The sequence below is a fragment of the Cimex lectularius genome, unplaced genomic scaffold, assembly GCF_000648675.2.
Source record: "Cimex lectularius strain Harlan isolate CLEC.00 unplaced genomic scaffold, Clec_2.1 scaffold73, whole genome shotgun sequence".
NCBI classification, from domain to species: domain Eukaryota; kingdom Metazoa; phylum Arthropoda; class Insecta; order Hemiptera; family Cimicidae; genus Cimex; species Cimex lectularius.
The window spans coordinates 1,494,518-1,518,164 of record NW_019392632.1 but is presented as its reverse complement, the minus strand read 5'-3'; the positions used below and the strand labels follow the sequence as shown (position 1 = coordinate 1,518,164).

Here is a 23,647-nt window from a genome sequence, read left to right as displayed (position 1 = left end):
TAAGCATATATTTGTAACTTCATGAACCTGGATTCATCAATAATTTTAAAAAGAAACAATGTGGGATAGAATTGTGAGGAGACTGTAAAGCTGGGTTGAGATTTCAGGGAAATATGTTAACACTATGCCCCCCACTGTTCCCAACAATCGCCTAGGCTGAAGGAACAATAATTATCGAGAAACCCCTAGTTGGACTAGTATCCTGCTGTATACCAAGTCCAAGCCAATAGGAAGGCTTCGGCCATATATGGCCGGGGTAATGCCTCTGTATTACTAATGGTGAAGGTCAACAATGGCTTTCAGTGTATTACCATGGAATCTTAGGCTGAGGGAGACAACCCTAACAGAAAACAAAATTTATGGCAATGTGCCAGTCATCTTTTGCATTCTTGAACCTCGGAACAGAGCTAAAAAAGGCTTGACATGCTTATTTACTTCAGTATAGGTGAATAAAATTCTAACTAGAAAGAAAAGAGAGAAACAGTAAAGGCCAACTGACCCTTGCAACTTCAGTTGGAAAACAAGCTAAAGGAAGATGAAGGAAGTTTTAGATTGCACGAGCTTACTGAAAATACATAAAAATAAATAAGGTGCAGCAAGTTGTTAAAAACACCAGCCAAAAAATGAGAGCAACAGGCTTGAGGGTATTCCAAACAAATACATACTAATTCTGAAGCTTAGCCCTCGCAATAGTTTCATAGATTACGACTGCAAAAATTGTGAGTTGTATTTCCTCAGTGCTTTGGGAATATATCCCAGGACAAAGGAATGCAAAATCATTCAATAAAGGACTATCGTGGAAATACTAAAATTATGAAATTTTTTTTTTGCCTTATGATCTTTGCATATTAGCCATGACGAATTCTTATATATGTTGTTCAAATTGGGGGTTATCGGGAAAAAAGGGCCAGAGGCGACGGTGGGAATCGAACTCACGACCGCGGCGTGAGAGTCTCTCATGCTAACCGCTCGGCTACCGCGGTCCCCGAATTATGAAATGTTAGGATTAAAATGGTAGTAGGACTACTAACTGCACACTACAAACCCCAGAATCATATGGTCAACTAGGAGTACAGAGTAGCTTCTGCTCTGACTTTGATTAAACAAAAATTTATATTTTAGTTTAATATTACCTTAAAGTTGTGTTTTAGGCAGGAAAAATAAAAATAATTCTGTAGACTCAATTTTTAACTTTTTCATTCTATTTCATTGTCTCTTCAAATCGAATATATGTTGTTGAACAGGCACTGAATCAATACTGGGATGGTCTACACCTGGGTTTTGATGTTACTCAAATGCCTTTCAGCTTGGTACCATCTTCAGTGAGGGACCTTTTACGTTTTAGCTGTATGTATATTTATTTAATTAAGCCATTAAATATCTTAATTTTAAGACATGATTTTCTTTATAAATGTACAAAAAGTTGGTCTTGATTAAGGTTTGAAGGAAACAAAATTAGTTAATAAAAATATATATAAATATATTGCTAACAAATAAAAAAAGATGATTTTATTCTGAATACATTTACATTAATTACTTCAAAATATGTGAGTAAATAACTGAAGCTATGATATATTGCTCATACCTGCAAAAATTAATTAGAAATATGACAAAAATTTTATTATGTTAATTAGAATTCTACAAAGTATTTACATTTTACATTTGTCACATTAATTACATGTCTGAACGTAATGGAAAAAAAAATTAAATAAAAAGAGAAGTTGAATGATTGGAGTAATGTTAATAGTTAAAAAAGAATGTATTGACAATTTTAAAATGTAATAAACAAGTAGGCGCGTGTTTATTTTGATGTCATTTTACAGGATTAGTAAAGTTTTGTTCTGTACATTACCTACAATCTCCTATCTTCTGCGGCCGGACTTACGATTACGGTGTTCTCCAGAGCTGCTCGAGGAACTGCGCCTTCTTCCTCGATAGCTCTGTTTTCTGCTGTCAGACCTGTGTCTATGAGATTTTTTGTGTCTTCTATCACGAGAACGGCTTCTGTTTCTGCTTTTTGACCTAGACCTGGATCTCGAGCTGCTTCTCGAGTAACGTTTGCGATGGTGTTTGTTATGCTTCTTTTTGTAATAAGGGCTTGGACTTCTCGAATCAGTACTACTTGACTCGCTGGAATTATATGAATGGCTTCTCTGATCATTGACTTTTTTAACATCCTTCGGTTCTTCCCGAGTCTCGTTCCCCTTTTCTCTTTTCCCTTCGTTCACAACTTTTGCCTTTTGACTTTGATTGTTATATTTTTCCTTGTGATTCACAGTACCTAAAGCATTGAAATAATATATTTAAAAGAGAAAAATTATGTTAATACCAAATTTTTGATATGAGTGTTAAAAGTCTGGAAAAAAATTTAATTCACAACCCACAACAAGCTGTTTACTTTATATAATTTAATCAACTAGAAATAAGGAATAAATCAACATTAACATGATTAAATCTTTTGGTATTTAATTTATAACATTATTAGATGCAAATTACATTGACTAACAAATCAGTTATGATGAAACAAAATTGAGACAATGACCATTTTAAATTGGGATAATAAATTATGAGTACAAGTTCTCACCGATTTCATGATCAATTAAGACAAAACTTAATACATAGGCATACATTTGGCCACTTCAGGCCAAAATAATTTTCATATTTGTTATTCAATCTGATTTAGAGTTTGGCATTTTGCCATGCGTTAATAACTATTGTTATTTTTTTAAGAATTCTGTTTGTTAATTAAGTGAATTTGCCATCTTACCTTTGTTAATTGGTTGTACCTGTTCTTCAACATTAATACTTCCTTCATTGTTCACGTCTCCTCTCAGCTGCTTCCTTTCCCGCTCCTCCTGTTCGGCTACTTCACGTTCTATTCGGACTTCTACTTTGACAAACTCGTTTTTCAACCTTTCAATCCGGTCCTGAAACACAAGAAGGAAGCGCATCAGCGTCAAAATCTCCCAAAGTAAATTTAGAAAAAACAAAACAAGAAATTTTCTATAGCTGAATTAATAGATCTAAAATTACTCACACGAATGTCCTGATCTGAATCTGGGTCAGTTACCTTCTCCTGTTCACTCTCGCTTCCAGAATCACTCTCATATATTCCAAGTCCTGCCAATCAATGTAATTAAGAGATGATATTTGATTTTAAAAAAACTTACAAATTATTCTACCAATATTCATTTTTCATTTTTTATCTAGCGTTTAAAATTTAAACTTTGTATTATTATAATTGGATTGCTTGTACAGTTTATTCATTATTGGTTAAGCATTATTAGCAAGACATCTCAAAAATTAATTAGTTTGATTTAATTAACGCAATCCAGAACAAAATACAAACATTTTCATGTTCTGACTTACCGAGCTTTCCAGTTAAAGAAGATAAAGCTGGTGTCTTGCGAATGGTTGCCGCTGGAGCTTAATGGTAAATAGAAATTTTTTATTAAACATAATAAAAACCAACTTAATGAAGAATCAATTAAATTTTCAAAGATGAGTTAAAGTTATGTAGCCTTCGGACTTGGTGTGTATACAGTGTGAATTAACAACCAAAATCAAGCATTAATAACTATGTTTTCAGCCAATCTTTTGGATCTGGTTTAAAAAGATAATAAATAAAATAAAGCCATAATAATAATAAATTAAAATTTTAAAGCTTTTCATTTAATTTGAACGACCACAATAAATGATTAAAAATAATCAACACCTCACAAGTAAACACACAAATTATGTTAATCCATGTTTTTTGTTTTGTTTTTTAATTTGTCCTATTAACCAAAGTAATGATTAAAATTGATTTTATAATTGTTAGGCTGGAGCAATGAGACAGGTCATGGGTTCAAGTCCTGCTTGTGACTAATTTTTCATCTCAATCACACTACATAAAAATTATAAAATCAACAAAAATTATAGTTGGATCAATGTACAAAAATAATTCAAGGTTTATATTTTACATACAAAAATCTGTATCTTTCAACTTAGAACAGTAAAAAATAAATAAAAATCTTAAACCAAAAAAAATCACAGAAATGAAGGTTTTGAAAAACAAAAACCTGACACTAAAATCTACTGAAAATCCTAAATTAAAATTTGGCCAGATCCTTCTGTTAAATATTAACTCTCAGTTCATATTCGTTAATAGGTGATGTTAAATGATACAATAAACCACCCGTTATGAAGACAGTCGTCATTATTTAAAAGGAAACGTGTTGTTTGCGAAACTGACATCCATATGAACATTTGTTTACATTTTATGCACTGTCTACCTTTCTTCTTAAATTTTTTATAAGTTTCATTGACTGCTTTGCGAATTTCCTCACTTGTCACCTCCATTAAAATTTGTGTGAGAATTTTCCTTACATCAACCATCTGCAAAACATTAATAGTAACGATCACGACTGGAAGTGAAGAAATTAATTACTGAAACATACACAAGCTTGGAGTATTTGTTCCTTAGTCCTAAAAACAGGTTTGAGTGGAACAACCTTAGTGAGGCTTTCAGTGTGACGAGACTTTTTGGGATCCTGAACTTGTTCTACCTCTTGTTCGGACTCTTCTGAATCGCTTTCCTAAAAAAATTCAATGAATGATTTATATGATTAATACATTTTTAAATAAAATCAATAACATACAAATTTGCTTTTTTGTGGCAATTGAGGTTCGCCATTAGAACTGCTGTTTGTAGGTGTGGAAATTTCAGTCTTTTTCAGCAACTCTTCCTGCCTGAGTTTCTCCAGTTTCTCATTTTCAGCCTTCTTTTGTTTTTCCCGTTCCATTTTCTCAAGTCCTTCGCGAATCCATGCTGGCAGCTGTTTTCGTTTTGCTGCATCTGTACAAAAAATTATATATATATTGTGATTTGATAAAAATTTAGTACAGTAAAACTTCCATTATATGAGGTATAATGGTCATTCCATTACATGATGGATCAATGTATAAAAATAATTACATTAATAATGTAAAAAAATACAAAAAATACATAATCATCCATTATATGAAGGGTAGGGGTTCCATGGAAAACCGAAAACCCTGGATAATGGTATTTATTTATTTTTAATGCATTTATGGTAATGTGCACCAATATTTAAAAAGAACCACTAAATGATTAGTAAATTATTTCAAAGAAAATTACCAAACAATTAAGAGAAATTTAAAAATTTAGTATAAAGATCTGTTCATGATGGTAATTAACTTCACACCCATTAATTAGAAACATATTTATAATAATAGCTGACCTAGCTCAGGAGGGGTGTCAGCTACAACGATTTCTTTCTTCCTGGAATTTGTTGTATTTTCCCATGATTCTTTCGGTTCTGCACCAGAACCAGACCAATAAGTCTGAAATCATAAAAAAACAGTATATATACATATGCTTACTACATTACATCTTACTATAAATAAAATAAAAGTAAAAACCTACAGAGCTTGATGAATACGTCTCCTGTTGCACTGGAACTTGAGGAGCTGTGTAACAAAAAACGTTTTGAGCAGGAATCGGCACAACTGGCTCTACCGGAATCACAGGTGGAGTGTAAGTATTTGGAAATGTTGCAGCAGGAGGGGGCTTGGCTGTATTCCAACACCATCCGCTGTTCTGGTCCCACCCCCATGTTGTGTTTGTCCAATTGCCTTTAAAAAATAATTAATTAATGAAAATAACTTTATTTATGACTTGATCACCTTGTCTGCCTATTCTCGTTGATTTTTTGATCATTGACAATTATCCATCTTCAGGGCTAGTTTTTCTGAATTAATGGGTAGAGATGGTTTTATGTATATATATATATAATTCTAACCGTCATGCAATTTATATATTAAAAAAACATTAATGATTGTATTAATCAAAAAGTAAACTGAATGACTGCTTTTGATGATTTTGCCATCTTTTTTATGTATCGGGTTGTCCGGAAAATAATGCAGGATTTTAAGTTTTCATTAAAAAAAATCTATATAAAATATTCTGTTTACGTTTACAGGATTACTCATTTGTATGAATGTCAACACTTATTAATCCTCTTCCAAATGATATTGTTTGTTTACCTCTGTAGCATTCCGCTACTTGGAAATAATTCAGTCATCCTTATAATGTCAAAGCGAGAATTTCGTACGATTTTCTTTTACGAGTTTAAACTCGGCCGAAGCGGAGCCCAAACGGCTAGAAACATTAACCAAGTCTGGGGCGAGGGTTGTGTTAATGAGTGCACTGTGCAAAGGTGGTTTAAAAAATTTCGGGAGGGAGATTTCAGCCTTGAAGATGAAGAAGGTCGTGGAAGGCCTTCCTCTCTTAATGATGATGTTCTGCGATCAGTGGTGGAAGAAAACCCCAAAACAACTGTTCGAGAACTTGCAGAGCAACTCAAAGTCAGTAAAACGACCGTCGCTGACCACCTCAAGGCGATTGGAAAAGTGAAAAAACTCGAAAATTGGGTTCCACACTCATTAAACGATCGCCAAAAAAATCAGCGCTTTGATGTTTGTGCATCACTTCTTTGTCGAAACAAAAATGACCCATTTCTGGCCAGAATTGTTACATGTGACGAAAAGTGGATTCTCTACGATAACACTAGACGTTCTGGACAGTGGCTCGACAAAGGAGAAGCTCCAATACATTTTCCAAAGCCCCCAACTCATCAAAAAAAGGTAATGGTTACGGTATGGTGGGCTTCATTTGGTTTAATACACTACAGCTTCTTAAATCCTGGCGAAACCATCAATGCTGAATCATACTGTAACCAAATTAATACCATGCATCAGAAATTGGCAGTAATGAAGCCCTCTTTGGTCAATCGGAAAGGGCCCATTTTGTTGCATGACAACGCTCGACCACATGTGTCACGTGTAACGTCACAAAAATTATTGGAGCTTGGCTATGAAACTTTGCCTCACCCACCCTACTCTCCGGACCTCTCGCCTACTGACTACCATTTTTTTAGACACCTGGACCACTACTTACAACACATAATATTCAAAAATCAAACGGAACTGGAAAATGCATTTATTGACTTTATCAATTCTAAAAATTCTGAATTCTACTCAGACGGAATTAATAAGTTACCAACACGTTGGGAGAAATGTATTGAGAGTATGGGAAATTATTTTGATTAAAGAACATTGCTTTAAAGTAACTAGTTTCTTTTTTTTTGTTTAATACCAAAATCCTGCATTATTTTCCGGACAACCCAATATCTTTTATCAATTTTTCGGGCCTTTATCTATTTCTTGATGTTGCTGGTGGGTGTTAGTCTGAGGGTCAGTAAACACATATTAGACAGTTCCTCAAGAAGAAGATGGAGCAATGTCAAAACGCATTTGAATAATTAAGACAACTGTGAATGTAGACAGACCTAATAAGTAACCCAGTGCTGGTTGCCTCTTTTTTTCTTTTTAGTATCTCTAGTAATTTCTTGATAGTTTGTTCTTACCCTCACTGGTTTCATTGTATTATGAAACAAGTATAATTAATCTCTTTAAGCAGACATTTCTAATAACCAGACATTCTGATATGAGCATGGACACTACGTTTATATATTTTTCAATGAAAAATTATCTTATAAGTACACAAACAAAAAAAGTCTGCCAAGTGTGTGGGCAATATAGCTTCCTCACATTTTGTACATGTATATGTACATATGTTAATCCGTTTGGAATATAATTCATAGGGGAGCGCCTAGAAAGCAACGCACCTAATTTCTGAAAATTTCATAAAAATTGGTCAGATGGTTTATGAGTTCTGCCGGTTACAAGAAATTGACCACAGAGAGACATGGAACAAAAGTTGTTCAGAAAGGTCTAAAATGCAAAATGCGAGTGAAAATTTTGATTTTGGAAAACAAACATTTTTTCAACTTCCATATGAATACAAAGTGCCCAACTTTCTGTAGTTCAGAAGCAAGAGATAGAAAAAATAAATAGGTCAAAATCATAGAAGTCCATATACATTTGTTAGAATTCAATTAATTTTATGATGATATACCATGTCACTCAATGTCCCTAATTTTACATAAGGACTCTTCTAATAAGTAGATAAAATCGTATTCTCTGATTGGTTGTTTTATTGCTGGAGTTGAGTTTCAATTATCCCAGGGTTTGGTATTTCTTGTAAAAACTCCATAAAATAGTGAACCACGACATTATTTACCTGGTGGAGGTGTAGGTTGCCAAGGCTGTTGCGGTTGCTGCTGTTGTTGCTGTTGCACAGGATTGGATGCAGGTTCGTCCTTTGTTAGTTCCATCGGTGCTTCACCACCTTCTTTTTCAATGGGTGTCTCCTCTTTCATTTTGATCCACTGCTGAGCAAGTGAAGCCCAATCCACTGTAAAGCAAATTATATAATGAAACACAAGAAACAAAATTTAAATTTGCTTATAACTTAATATATGTGAACATAAGTTGTAGGAGAGGTTGAGGATAACCTTAAGATTATTTGGAAAATGTTCCAAATTTATACATTACAGACAGAATAGAGTCTGAATAGAGCTACAGCTAATATAGTTTCAAGAGTTTAACGTTTATTTTATATTTCTAACAATTTATTATCAAGCACAGAAATGCAGCCTAGTGTATCTGTTTATTGCCATCTATGATGCTTAATTTTATTGAAAAAGTCGAGTTTTTATTTAATGTTACTTTTTCCCTTAACAAAGATCATTAATTGGCAGGGGTGGTAGTCGGAAGGAGTTCCAATGAATGTCTTTCTTTTGGACATTTGGAAGTAGGTAGCGAGGCAACCTAATGAGGCACAACTTCCTTCTTGTTCACCATAACTGGCTACATAATGTATATGCAGTTGTTCTGGTTTTGTATTGATGCATCAAGCTGTTCTGGCTACTTTTTTGTTTAAATAAAATTAAATGGAATTTGTTTTTTTTTTAATTGTAATTTTATTTTAGGGTGTAATATAAAATACGAAAGATTCTTTAATTTTACTCTTTGTTCTTTATAAAGAATAGATTAAATTAGAAGGAACAAAATTTTATTAGGTTGTGGTATAAAAGATTTTAAATTTGTTCTTTGCTGGACTTAAAATAAACAATAACATATCTCAACTGCATGTCTGGGAGATGGCAGAATGTCGGAACAAGGTGGGAGGCAGACCAGGATTATCAGAAATGACTAAACTGCATGTTATAACCCACATATGTAAATTTCACAATTTAATTTGTATTTTTTTTCGTTTGGCAATTTTTTTTTCTTCCAGCAAGCAGTAACATGCGCCTATTTATAATATGGAAAGGGGTTGTTCAACCACACACCAAGGAATATTGAGTACTCTGGGGGAGGAAATGTGACTAGGCTCTATATTTATATCAGATGATGTGTTTATGTTTAAATATTGAAATGAACGTAATTTATCAGTGTGGGAAGGGGTTGCTTAACTGAGAAATATCGCGTACTCTGGGGGAGTGAACGTGACCAACATCCATGTTTGTATAGGATGGTGATGTATTGTACTTTGTTTTTCTTTAGTTGTAACCTGAGGTACAAGGAGAGGATAGCATTTTTGGATATTGACTCATTCGCATAAAAAAGCAGAGTAACAAATCGATATGCTCAAATGGCTGCAGATTGAAAAATACACTTAAGAACAGAAAAAGAAGTAAAAACACAAACAGAGCAGGGGATGACCTCAGCTATTCGTCGGCCCTTAAACTTCCCACATTATTATTAGAGAGTATAACATAGATAATAGAACATAAATATGCTGAACTGCTGGGCAATTTTAATGTGCTTAAAATGGTGGTTACATTAAAATAAAATAAAAATTGAGATTTTACTTCATTTATGCATGAATGCTGGTTCAATTATGTATTGTTTTAATCATAACTTTAGGATACAAAAGAGAAAAAAAACCTTGCTCTTGTGGAACGTTCATGTTGTACTGGGTTCCAGAGCTCATGGACCACTGTGGAGGAAATGAATCTCCTTGGCCGGCTATATTGGCTGGCCAAATGTTTTGAAAATCTATAAAAACCCAAATTTCAAGTCTTTTATTATTAAAAGCGATAAATAATAACGATATTGAAAATTTGAAAGAGAAAAAGCGTTACCTGGATTCATGTTTCCAAGTTAAAAAATATCAAGCACACCTCTAGTGTTGAAGTACTAAGCGATAGTAGCAAAGTACATTTGAAATCATTTTAAATTAAGACATATCGTTGTGGATTTTTGTAGGTCGCCGTCTTGAAAAATGTCCCAGGCGATTAAACACATAATTAAAATAAAAAATACGCGTGTGCCTCGGCGAACAAATTAGTTATTGATAATTTTCCAGACGAATCACAACTCACAAACAGAGAGATTCAAGAATTGAAGTTCAGAGAGGAAAGTGAAGGTTTCTCACAAAGAGGTTTGCTCAAGAGAGATATGTCATTTGCTCAATTGGAAGGAGCTTCAAAATTAAAGTTCAAAATGGGAAAATTTATCTTTAAAAACAATAAAACCAGTGGCAAATGAAAAATTCACTAAACGGAAATAAAATGTACGCCTCAAACACCACGAGATGCCTAAATCGCAAAAGCTAGTTAAAATTATCTTTATTCATTTTTAACTGTATAAAATACGGTTAGTTACAAAAAAATATACACACATATGATCATTATTACAAAAATAACATCCCGAAAAAAAAGAAAGGAATGAAAGATTTTTCCTTGCCACATGTAATATAACATGGCTCAATCATTTGTAGCATTTAAATTTTGCGATTTTTTCATTCAATTTAACTATTTGAAGAAAAAATATGCACACAGATGATTAAAAATGCGACATGGCAAAAACTTACACCCCTCTGTAATTTTTATGAAAATAAACATATTTTAATGAATTATTTTTCTTCTTTTCATTTTGTTATTTCAAATAAAATCCTCTACAATTATTTTTATTGTATGTCAGAGAATAATTTTAAAATTTCTAACAATAAAATTTGATGATATTTTACAATGTAAATTAAAGTTATGCAGGAAACCAGATAATAATTATAATAAATCTTTAATTTGTTTTAAGGGGAAATACAAAAGAAAATACAGTTTTTGAATTCGAAGTAGAATAATAAAGAAAACTATTTAAAAAATAGCACATAATTATAAAGGTATTCTATCATTACAGCATGCTTTCCCTAAGTCATACTTGTGCTGGATATCACGAGTTGAAAAATTAACCATGTATTTTTATTATACTAAAACAAGTTGATTCGGAAGATCATTTTTCTTTTGTGATTACAGTGAGATAGCATTCTAAAAAATTAAAACACCATTAAAGAAGAAGACGTATTTTGTAAAATTCTATTATGTATTCACATTGTGTATGAAACGTCAGGTATACTAATTCAAAAATATGACGTCTTGTTGTCGAATGACGAATCGATTGAAATTCAAATTTCGATTCTTTTGGAGATATTCGATTCTATTGTTTGGCAAAGGGTGTTTCCATCGATGGTGTTCCTCTTAATTGGCTTATCGTCATGTACTCATGTCCTATTTTCCTTTTATTATTTTCACACAAGTTATAATTTTTAATGTCTGGAGGGTATTTATCTAGCCATAAAGACGCTGTAGAATTGAAAATCAATCTTTCACGTATTATGCTGTAAATTTGAATGTGAGCTTTGAATTGTTGACTAAGAGTTAAGCTTTTAGAAATCTTTTTTTGTTTGTTATTTTTACATTTGAAAATTCTCATGCAGTTTTAGAATGGCAAACGATCTTTGGAGGGATTGCGTCAGTTGGCTGACCCGGTGCGGTGTGCTGCGTCCCGATCATCGGGCAAATTGGCCCGACGCTACTTTGACCGACCTCGCCTATACTTTGAGGGACGGCGTCCTCCTATGTAACTTCCTTCACAATCTGGAACCAGCATCAATCGAGATGAAGGACGTCAACCAGAAGCCGCAGTTTTCTCAGGTAATACTTTACTTTTCTTACTCATCACAATGTTCGTGCAAAGTATGTGCGTTGAGATCATAACAATGATTACTCAAAACATACACATATACCAAGAGTACGCTGATGGCATTAGACTGATTGCAGGCGACACTAGAGTTTTACAGCTCATGATAAGAAGGTTGAGTGAATATGATGGGAAGTCTGCTTCTATTTAGAAAAACAAAAATCATGGTGTCTACGAAAGATGGAGGAAGGAAGTGTCATAAATGACTATAGGAATAAGCAAATTGATGTGGCATCAAATTATAAATAACTTCAAACCTCATCTTCATCAAAACTTGCTAGCAGGAAAACAGTGTAACGGAACCATTTGGGAGGATGAATTTCATGATGAATTGAAATCATGAATAGGCAATCAGTTTAGTAGCTAAATATAAAGTGTTTGATGCTGTAATGCGCACATTGATGGGCTAGGTCTGGGTGGTGAAGCTTATAAACAGGTTGAAAAACTACCTTTGTTTATAAAAAGGCTATTTTAAGAATGGCACCATCTACTGGTACACAGATAGATCTAGAACACAAGAAGGTATGGGGGCAGGAGTTTTCGGTCCTGGAACCAAATACTCAGAACTCACAAATACACCAGTATTTACCAAGCTGAGTCCATGTAAGAGTACAAAAACAAGAATGTAGATATCATGTTTGATAGCCAAGCAGCCATCCAAGCTCTAAGTTCAAACACTGCTCAAAATTTGTACTGAATTGCAAAACCAAACAAGACAAAGGTTTGCAAAACAAAGTCCTCTGCTGGGTCCTAGGACGAGTGGGAGTAGAAGGCAATGAGAAAGCGGATGCCCTTGCAAGAGGAGAGGCAGCTATATCGCTGATAGGACCCGAGCCTTCTGGTAATAGTGGATGGTGTTAGTGTTGAGTAGTACTAATAATACTACATTAAGTCTATCAAATACAAACAAACCAGCATACATTTCCATGCCATTTATTCAAGGCCTATCACATAAATTAAACACATTTCTCTCGTCCGATAACTTCAAAATAGCTTTCAAAAATTATAAAACAATTCAAACACTTTTTTCCAAAATTAAAGATCCCACACCAATAACAAATAAATCTGACGTAATCTACAAGATCAACTGTTTAAACTGTCCGGCAACTTACATCGGTCTTACATCCCAATATCTGGACAAGAGAGTAAAGCAACATATCTATGATTGCAAAAAACCTAAGCAAAATCCTACAGCACTCGCTACCCACCATCTTGAACACCAACACAATTTCGACTTCAAAAATCCAAAAGTATTACACACAGAACAAAACAAACATAAACGTAATTTCTTAGAAATGGTTTATATCAACAGAGATAAACACAGCATCAATTACAGAACAGATACATGTAAACTCAGTCGCAGCTACGCCAATATCATTAATCAAATTCAATATAGATAACATACATATATCATTACATTACATTCCACACATCAAATATTTTTCACATAGTCTAATTGTCCAACAATTTAGCTTCCCTTTTCCTATATTTCCCTTTCTATATAATCCTGAAAGGATAATCTGGCCAAACCATTACCAACACATTGTTTCCCTTCGACGGCTTTTTTCACCTCAAAGAAGCCGACGCCTTATACAAAAATGTCTTTTCTATACCGACTTCCTTCCCCACCCCTTCAAAATCCAACGTATATGAACATAAAACAGCAAAATCTCACTGGCACTCTCAACACGACACACAAGAATGGCACAATTACACAGAAGACACACTTTGAGTGAGTAGAAATACTTTGATTGAATATAAAATATATTTTGCATTGTATAAATTCACTTTTCCACATCCTAAATGTATTTGTTAAATGTAAACAATGTTTGTAAATCCCAGGCCCTGAAGATGATCTCAATAAAAGATTGAAACGTTGGCACGATAAAGAAACTGTTTTTCTGAAACCTACATCACACCAGACCGCATCTCACGATTTCTGAATAATTATTGATTAACGGTCACTAATCACCACACACAAAAATAATGTTTGGGGTTTGTCTAGTAAATAAAAACGATTGTAAAACTACATAATCAGTTTGAGATTGCACCACCTTCAGTGTGGAATTAGGATAGGTGTATGAGAGTTCCTCACTGAATATGGTGCAATGTAGAAATGCCGTGACTGTTTAGCACGATCTAATGGGTATGCTGATTACTGTGATCTCTTGTAATGAGCAAATAAAAACAACAACAACAATTAAACAAACAAACAATTCAAAAGCAGCTTCTCATTGGACATTGCGTTGGTGGGGGACCAGCAGGTTCACTCTTACAATTCATGTTGAGAAATGTGTTAGTACCTCTTTCAACCTGATAACGATCGTTTAATGCTTGAAATCTGGATTGTTATAAACAACAAATGTGATCAACATATTCCACCTTCGTCATTTTTAATAATCTACAATCCATTTGGTAATGATGGTACTTTTTAATCACTATGCCTCTATTATTCATTGCTCTTTCATAATCTAGTTTGTAATATATTGTAGAATGGCCGAGATGAAAAATTAGTGACATGAGCAGACTGTCCTGGATGTTCAAACTACAGATCATTGTACAGTTCCCTCCACAAGTTTAACAATTTAACAAACATTCAACTTATTTAGATTGACTAGATTTCTGTCAAAAGACAAATAATTAAGCATATTATGTAATTATTGTTATTTTAGATAATTCTCCTTTATGATTTCAGGGAAAGTATAAAAATCCATGGAGCTCTTTATTTCATCAGTTTGATAGTATGCATTTAAAATTGAACATGTTCATTATTGTGGCCATTAAATTATTTTCATAATAATTAATTGTTTAATTTAAGGATCTTATTTAATAATATGCATATTTTTTCATTTATATACCAGCTTGGTCAGTATATACAATATTGTAAAATGTTTGTAAAAGTACGCATCCACATTTTTGATCAAACTGCTGTCATGTGGCAGATTGGACCTGCTAATTGAATGGATTAGTAATATTAGTCATTGGGTGGTCTACTCATCGAGGCAATCAGTTGTGTTGTGTTTAGTTAAAACTAATAATTGTACTAAATTAAAATGATGCATTGAAAATTGACATCATTTCTACTCAATCATTTTGCTTTATAACTGTAATTTTAAATGTGTTATTTGTATTTTGTTTTTTTAGTTTTTATGCCTGCGAAACATAAAGACATTTATTAATGCTTGCCATTATCACTTTGGAATGAAAGAGAGCGATTTGTTTGAACCGTCAATGCTTTTTGAATTAACAGACTTGTACAGAGTCATACACACACTGTCGAAATTATCCAATTCACCTAAACTGCAGAGGCACAATATTGAGTGAGCTTTTTTCGTTGTTTTAATTTTATACATTTTTGTATTATTAAATGAAAATTTGGTCAATTTTTTGAAAATGTTGCAGGGGTTTTTCCATCCACAAGCCTAGGACTTTATCCCAAGAAGACATTTATAGAAATCTCAATTCATCGTAAGCATTGTTTTTCTTCTTTTTATAAAATATGTATTCGAAGTTGCAGTACACGTATATTTTCTTTTTTCAAACTGCATTGCTATAATATGGTTGTTATATACAGAAGAGTGAATACTCCTTGTGGAGATATGCCATGGTCCCAGTTTATGATAAAATCAACTCATTTAAATGATGAGAATGAAGATATATACGAAGACCTTTGTTACGTTACTTTCTCATCTGAGGTATTCAGATTCAGCTTCAATTATTTCAATCATAGTTTATTGTAGTGTGTCCAGTAGGTTTTAGTATTTTTAAATATATATATATTTTTTTGCAAGATGAAGCTGATTTTATGCAATATATTTTTGTAATTTGTATTTTGTGAATGATGAATTCAGTTAATTGTTGTTTATTTATTTTTTTACCTCAATGTTTATAAATGCAATAATAAATTTTGATTTACAAATATTTGTTTTGCTTTCAATAATTGGCATGTCAAATATGATATTTAATTTTTAATCGTGATTTAAATTTATTGGTACCTTACATTACAATTTTTATTATCAGTTTTTTTTTTTTTAATGAAACACTGGTAATAGTATATTGCATATATTGTATATATTGGGAATAGAGCATTTTGCAACATATTTTTTTAAAATTCTTAGTCCAATTAAAAATTTAAAAATTCAAAACTTGAGATTAATATATATATATANCATTAATTAATCAATATTGATCAATATTTATTTATTTTTTACTTCTATTTATAGCAAACTTTTGCTTTATAATTTAAAATGTTTTCCCAATTTTTTTTTTTTTTTATACAAAACCTGTCGTTTCTTTCATATTTATCTATCTATTTATATTATATGTTATACTTTGATTTTTAAATAAAACGGTTATGTATTAAATGCAAAACACAGTTTTCCTTCACTTTTCTGTCTCATTATCACTAAATTTTCTAGTTTTTAATTTGTTATTATTATTTCATTTTTATTTATATGTGTTAGTTTCGTTGCATGGAGTTTGTTTTGGCATGACAATGTTATTTGTAGGGGTGGGGAAGAGGGAGCTTGTGCTGTAGACAAGAGTTGTGTTGAGTTTGCACATTATGATACGCAAATTCGGAATGAGGAAATTTATCAGGATTTATGCTGTATTGACAAACACTCGACACCCGTTATTTACGTAAGTGATTACCTGTACTAGCTGAAAGAATCTTAGATACTGAGTCGCCTCTGAGGAAGAAGGGAAAACTACCAAAAATTTTAATGTGTTTCACCTTTTTAGGCACCAACAACCATAAACCATAGTTTCGAAAAGAGAGATTACGTTATAAACGAGCTAGTTGAGACTGAAAAAAATTACATTGATGTTTTAAATACTTTATTGAAACATTTTATCCGGCCTTTGACTTCAATTATCAAAGACGATGATATGAAAACAATATTCGGGGGGATCAAGGTAAAATAATAATAATGATAATAAATTTATAAGCAAAACAACAGGAAATAACTCTTATACATTTCCAGGAGCTTTATGAAATCCACATGGGCTTCCATATCCAACTATTGAAAGCTGTAACTCCAGGAAGTGGGTTTAAGCTCAGCGAGGCATTTTTGAATTGGCGAGAGCAGTTTCTAGTTTATGGAGAGTACTGTGCCAACCTGACCAAAGCCCAGTCAAGAATAGTTGAGATTTCTAGAAATGAAATTGTCAACCAGAAACTAATTGTTAGTATAATTTTGATTATACTACAAGGGATTAATTTATCCCTTGAATGAAATAATAAACATTTTCTGTCCTTACAGAAATGTCAGCAGGAGGCAAATAATGGCAAATTCAAACTAAGAGACATACTTTCAGTCCCAATGCAAAGAATCTTGAAATATCACTTACTACTTGAAAAACTCATCAGTGAAACCCAACCGGTATTGAACTTGAAATCTTAATTATTATTAAAACAAACCACCAAAAAAATTTTGACTTGTTCTTAATTTTCTTGCTTTCTTTTTTTAAATAAGAATCATGAGGATTTTCGAGGGTTGGAGAGAGCCAGGGAAGCAATGGTTGATGTTGCACAATATATCAATGAAGTCAAAAGAGACAGTGACACATTACAAATCATGGCAGACATTGAGGTCAATTTTGATTTATTAATAAATTTATTGTCATAATACAATTTTATAAATTGTTCTCATACAGGAAAGCATAACCGATTGGGAAAGCAAACAAACAAAGTTGACCAATTTTGGCCGCCTCCTTAAGGATGGTGATTTGCGGATCAAAGATCACCACATTCAAAAGATCAAGCCTAGGTAAATAATCAAATTTTACACCATTTTGTAAATTACATAGTAAAAAAATGTATGTATGTGTGTTTTTAGATATGTCTTCATTTTTGATAGAGTAATGATACTGTGTAAAGCAGTCAGGGTAAGTCATTGGATTGTATGATGAAAAACAAAAAATCCATGCTTTAAAAACATTGTTTGAACAGGATCAATACAGCTTCAAAGCTTGCTTGTCCCTGGCGGATTTCAAGGTGGAAGATGCGTCTTGTAGGAAAACACTTCATAGAGACGCTCGTTGGAACTATCATTGGTATCTAGTAAGAAAGTCTGAATCAACTGCTTATACACTTTATGCAAGAACTGAAGACCTTAAACGCAAATGGATTAAAGCAATTCAAGATGCACTGTAAGAATGCATTTTACACTATTGTTTCAAAAGGTTTTTTATACATTATATATTTTTATTTTCCAGAGATAACATTGAACCTGCAGGCTGTAGGTCAACAGACCATAACTTCAGCATGCATACATTTGATAAACCAACAACATGCACTCATTGCAGTAAATTTCTCAAAGGAATTATATTCCAGGTACATTTCAAACATTGTTGTTTATGACCTATACAAAAAATTACTCAAGGGAAACATTACTTTTCCCCCCTCTCTAATTTATTTGAGATGTAAATGGGGTTATGATGCTCTATTTTCCTTATTGCTGAGTGATGCTAGGCTATTAGCATAAGCGCAATTATTTTTGTGTGGCGGGAAAGTAAGTTTCAAAAGTACAACAAACAAGAGAGATAATATTCATAAACATTTATTTTTACACTTTTCTGTACCGTCTTAATATTGGATTATACAAATAAAATCGAACTAATAAACAGTTAAATCCATTAGAGTTTGTGGTCCGATGGACCAATCAACTTTTTTCAATTAATTCATCTTTATGTAAGGTATGGGTTGAGATAAAAGTCACGAGCGGGACACTGACTTTTTTATCTCAACCAAAACCTTACATAAAGATTAATTAACTAATAAACAGTCTAAGTCAGCCACAACTCTGGGGATGTGCTTAGACAACTCATGTGCTCAAAAACAACTAATCCCAAACGGCACTTGTCAACACCAGTTTCCACATTCTTCAGAGTCTTTTAGTTTGTCCTTTCCACTGCTTCCTAGACACTCCACAGTCGACTCTATTCAACTTGTCTTAGCCCCCAACTGCCCCCTTCGTGTCTATAGCTGTGACAAAGTCTGCCCTCCTTTCAGCTGTGACCGAGACACTTGAAAGTTGATTCTAACAGACTTGTCTCAGCCCTCGACAGTTGACACCATGACTTGACTCGGAGTTTTCACTCACACTCCATCTGTCGGAGGTCCGATTACGTCTCTGAGACACTTGTCCGTCAACTCGTTATGTATTGGGCCACTCTTCAATAGTTGACTTTATTCGACTCTCGGCTCTCCACAGTTGACATCATGTCTTGAGAGGGTATCTTCACTACTCTCCATCAAGCTGACTCTCTGACAGAGTGTCTGACTACTTTTTGCTTTTTCAGTAATTCCCTTTTATATTGGTTTCCAAATAAGAGTGGAGCGAAGGAAAAGCAATTCATTGGACCCTTCTTGTAAGCGTTGGTCGTGACCTGACCCTCTGAGCAACACGTTGTAATTCCTGGGAGTTTCTGTTTTACAGCTCTCTAGTCTTTTGACAATGGCTTCTGGTGTAGTGTGTACAAAGCCCATCTTGCTGACGCGATCCCAAATTTATGGTTTTCCTAGGCTTGATGAGCCCTGTCTGCGACATTAATAAAAAATAACTCTTTGTTATTGTAGATTTTTCGTCAAGAACTTTAGTCCCGTCTTTTCTTAAAATCTTTATTTTTATTTTTCTGATATTTATTTCAGGAGCTTCCACCTCCCCTCTTCAGTCGTATTAATTTGGTTTATTTGCTAAACTGCATTGAAATTAATTAATATGGAGTTCAAATACTTAATGAAGTTCTACTCCTGTGATTTGAATAGTCCTTCACTCCAATTTTTATGTTTCATAAATTTAATTATTTTGCTTAAGGAAAGAGGAAGTTCTAGCTTTATAATTCATTTATGTGCGGCCAGGCAACTTGTTGAAAAAAACTTTTTTAAGTATTTTAATTTTTGCCGACCATGTGTGTTGTTAAGGTAGGTATAAGGGTTTAAAATTAAAGATGAGGTGTAATTATCTATCAGTTAATTGATGTGTAATAAACAAACAAAAATGGCAATGGTTATGGCACAAATGCACACAAGTAATAATATGATAGTATGAAAAGCTTATATTCCCGAAATTGTTGAAGTACTGAGCATTTTTTTAAATCATTATGTTTATTAAAAAGGGATACAAATGTGAAAAATGTAATTTGGCTGCTCACAAAATGTGCATTGTAAATACTGGACGATGTGGATCAAGGCAGCCACCAGAGTTACCACCTCGACCGGACAAACCTGAACAGGAACTCTCAGTTCATCCCATTGTGGTAATATTTAATAAAATCCAAAACCCGAATAATTCTTAATAATTATAATCTATTGCAGCCAAAATCCACAAGTGACGTATTCCCTGAATCTTGCCGGACTTGGACTGATCATGGTGAATTAGTGGAATACTTATGGTAAGAACTTTTTGCGTTGTCCTCATATTTTTTTTCTCAAACTTTTGATGCTTTTGCTACAGGTTTGTCGGAGAAATGGGCCGGGAAAAGGCATCACGTCTTCTCGAAAGTCAAGTTGATGGAACTTATTTGCTCAGAATACGGCCTCAAGGAGCAACACATCCAAATGAAACTGTCTATGCTCTTAGCCTTAAGTAATTTTTGATGTTTTTCTGTTAGTTTTTTAATTACTTAATTTTTGAAAAATGATTTCAGAGCTGATGATAAGGTAAAACACATGAAAGTCTATGAAAAGGAGAAAGATGGGACAACTCATTTTTATTTATCAGAATCCAGGTTTTTTCCATCTCTTGTTGAGCTGATTAATTGTTATGAACATACGAGCCTTATAGAAAATTTCAATGGGTTAGTTTTTCTAATAAAATGGCTTTGGATTATTATTATTATTGTTTTTTTTTTAATAATAATAATTTTTACATTTTTCAGTCTTGATGTATGCCTGAGATGGCCTTTCAGAAGAATCATAGCTGTTGCTGATTTTGATTTCAATCCTGCTGAGTCAAATCAGCTTCCATTGAGGCAAGGATGTCAGGTGATAATATTGAGCAAGGAGGGTGATCATAAGGGATGGTGGAAGGGTATGATTCAAGACAGAGTAAGTATTATTTCCAGGCATGTGTTTTAATAAACAATTTTTTTTTGTTTTTGTTTAATGGCTCATTGTATTGTACTTTGGCAGGTGGGATTCTTCCCAAAAGTTTATGTCAGAGAGGTTTCAGACACGCTTCAAAATTCTGACTTACTCTGAATATAATAGATGTTATCTTTGCGCTGCTTTATAGAAAAAGCTATTTAAAAACAAAAGTTGACTCATTCTTTTAATATTCTATAAAAGAAAGGGGCAGATAAAAGAGGCTCAACTATTTACATAAATTTAGAAGAAGAAAAAATAAAAAATAACGAAGTTACCAGTATGTGTCAATACTACAACAATGCAAATTTTTAATAATGTTGGTTGATCATACGAAATCAACTCACGATTTGCATATTCTTGTTAGATTTGTTGTTGAGGTTTGAACAAACCAAAAGCTGTTATAAATTTAAAAAAGCTTTTATTTTTAATATTTTATTTCAATCGAAATGCTGCCTTTGTGCCACTGAGTCCCACTTTGAATATTGGTACAAAAAAATTATATATATTATTTTATAGAAAAATACAAAAAAAGGTGTATTTTTCATCACTGTTTCATAATTGCTTGCAAAACGCCACACTTTAAAAAATTGCTCAATTGCATGATCCAGTGATTGAAGCTTTGTAACTTAATATGCCACATTCTAGCATGGACCACATCGTATAGTCAAGTGGTATGGTGAGAAAATCTGCCAGTCAAATAAAGGTGCATTAAGAAATAATATTTTTAAAACAATTATGAAATATTGTTTCAACTACACAGGTAATAAAACAGAGAAAACAGTATCTCATTTTCATTTTTTGTTTTTATTAATATTATTATTAAACCCCATTTTAATGGATCTTTGTGGTGCAGCTGAAACTCATTTTATTACAAGTCATCACTGAAAAATAAAGAGATCTGGTTAAAAAGTTAGTTTTCTAACCACAACAAATGATTTTTCCTTTATTGGAAAAGCAACCTTGCACATGTGAAATCAGCTGTTGTCCTTTCATCTTTTGCACAGCATACGTTCTCTTACACTCAACGTACTTAGTCACTTTAATATTTTAACATGTTTATCTAATTTTTTAATTTGTTTTATTGTGAATGTACAACACAGACTAGATAGATGTATGCCATATTTAGAGCTTTAATTGTATTGTATTCAGGTACCTGAAGACACAGTTGATGTAAAAAAAAGTGTCAAGTGTTGAAATATTGTGTTTGGTGTTCTAAATATTCTATGCCCACCTATCCCACATTTTTGTCTTAGCATTCCAGAAAAAAATCTGAGAATCATAGTTTAAATAAATCAGTTCAAAAAGATTTAATTAAAGTACAACATTTTTAACTGTATTAGTGGCAGAATAAGTAGAAATGCTTTTATCAGAATAAACAGCTTATTTGTTTATGTATTTTATCTCTATATATTTTTAATTATAAATGTTGTAAATAAGAGATAAAAATGTACATAATTGATATTTTAAAGTGTAGCTTAATAGCCTGTGATATTGTATGAGTAAGCAAATAGTTATATATATATATGTATTATGTTTTCCATATAGATAGAATTGTAATTGTTATATTTATGTATAAGAAGTATATTATATTGAAGTTATGTGAAATGCTTAAAAGAAAAAAGAAAAACACACTTGTTTTGTTGTAAATGTGAAAAAAATTGTTGACTAATTCAAAATTGCAGTACTGAAGAAAAAATGTTGTTGCTGAAAAAGTCAGTAAATAAATGTGTCATTTACTAAAATAAGTCTGTATATTAAATTTTCCCTGGCATTTAAATTATTTAATTATTTTTTAACAACCAACTCTTATAATATTTATTTAAATATATAATTATTTCATACGGTCGTTTACCTTGATGTATGTACTTTTTCCTTTTTATCCATTACAGTTCGTGATCCAATTGACCAATTAACTTTTTTCAATTAATTAATATTTATGAAAGGTATTGGTTGAGATATTTTTATTTAATGTTTGCTCGTACGTCTGCCAAATTATGGCCGATTGGTTTGTGGACCGTGTCCAAGGGAAAGGGCCATACTTACCAGATTATGCATAGGCTTACTTACATGTAATATGATAAATGGTTTGAGCAGCGGCATATTGAGCCGAAGGTTGTGGGTTCGAATCCCGTTAGTGACACTAACTTTTTCATCTCAACCAAGACCTTATATAAAAAGAATAATTAATTGAAATGTATTATAATGCAGAAAACTAGAATCCTGTAGGATGTCATTATGGCATATCAGGAGGGACGTTTCAGAACCTCAGCACTATAAGAGTTTGAAATGTATATAGTATATGTTTATGTACTGGTGTGAATGTAAATTATTAGCATAAATGAGGTGATCATCCTACCTCATCCCTGAGGCATATCAAGTACTTTGGGCTGTGAATATGATCAGACTTGTTCTGGGAGGTGAAAGGATATCGGTATTAAATGACTATGCTGGACATGAGTTTCCTGTATCTTGCTGGGGAGCTGTGTGTGTTTTTGGGGGCATCTACCAACTCTTCACCAGGGCATTAAGATCCATAAAGTTTGTGTTTGTCTACGCACTGTGCAGGAGTTGCAGCCAGGGGGCTCCTGTCATTAGCTGTGTTTCTAG

At 32.9% G+C, this 23,647-nt stretch overlaps 2 protein-coding genes across 6 annotated transcripts; one reads left to right on the top strand and one right to left on the bottom strand.

Moving 5' to 3' along the window:
• Window positions 1-1,769: 1,769 nt before the first annotated feature.
• LOC106662721 (arginine/serine-rich protein PNISR-like) lies at window positions 1,770-10,528 on the bottom strand. Of its 2 annotated transcripts, none has more exons than XM_014386961.2 (12): window positions 10,056-10,528; window positions 9,859-9,969; window positions 8,147-8,320; window positions 5,429-5,637; window positions 5,244-5,346; window positions 4,641-4,837; window positions 4,440-4,577; window positions 4,257-4,377; window positions 3,370-3,426; window positions 3,038-3,120; window positions 2,768-2,927; window positions 1,770-2,281 (listed from the first exon to the last, which is right to left on the bottom strand). In XM_014386961.2, exons 1-12 carry the CDS (start codon window positions 10,063-10,065, stop codon window positions 1,863-1,865), a joined length of 1,782 nt encoding a protein of 593 aa, XP_014242447.1. In that variant the 5' UTR covers window positions 10,066-10,528; the 3' UTR covers window positions 1,770-1,862. The 2 variants fall into 2 exon arrangements, with proteins under 2 accessions (XP_014242447.1, XP_014242448.1); XM_014386962.2 differs by having other exon boundaries at window positions 4,275-4,377.
• Window positions 10,529-11,417: 889 nt separating this feature from the next.
• On the top strand, window positions 11,418-22,785 carry LOC106662720 (protein vav). Of its 4 annotated transcripts, none has more exons than XM_014386959.2 (19): window positions 11,418-11,601; window positions 11,687-11,903; window positions 15,094-15,269; window positions 15,352-15,417; window positions 16,458-16,590; window positions 16,693-16,866; window positions 16,935-17,135; window positions 17,214-17,333; window positions 17,427-17,543; window positions 17,608-17,720; window positions 17,790-17,838; window positions 17,903-18,102; window positions 18,169-18,286; window positions 20,071-20,211; window positions 20,270-20,346; window positions 20,409-20,540; window positions 20,602-20,751; window positions 20,833-21,001; window positions 21,086-22,785. In XM_014386959.2, the coding sequence occupies exons 2-19, from the start codon at window positions 11,694-11,696 to the stop codon at window positions 21,152-21,154; spliced, it is 2,415 nt and encodes an 804-aa protein (XP_014242445.1). In that variant the 5' UTR covers window positions 11,418-11,601; window positions 11,687-11,693; the 3' UTR covers window positions 21,155-22,785. The 4 variants fall into 4 exon arrangements, with proteins under 4 accessions (XP_014242445.1, XP_014242446.1, XP_024086269.1 ...); XM_014386960.2 differs by lacking the exon at window positions 11,418-11,601 and adding an exon at window positions 15,524-15,644 and having other exon boundaries at window positions 11,747-11,903; XM_024230501.1 differs by lacking the exons at window positions 11,418-11,601; window positions 11,687-11,903 and adding exons at window positions 13,926-14,364; window positions 14,442-14,602.
• The last annotated feature ends 862 nt before the right edge of the window (window positions 22,786-23,647 follow it).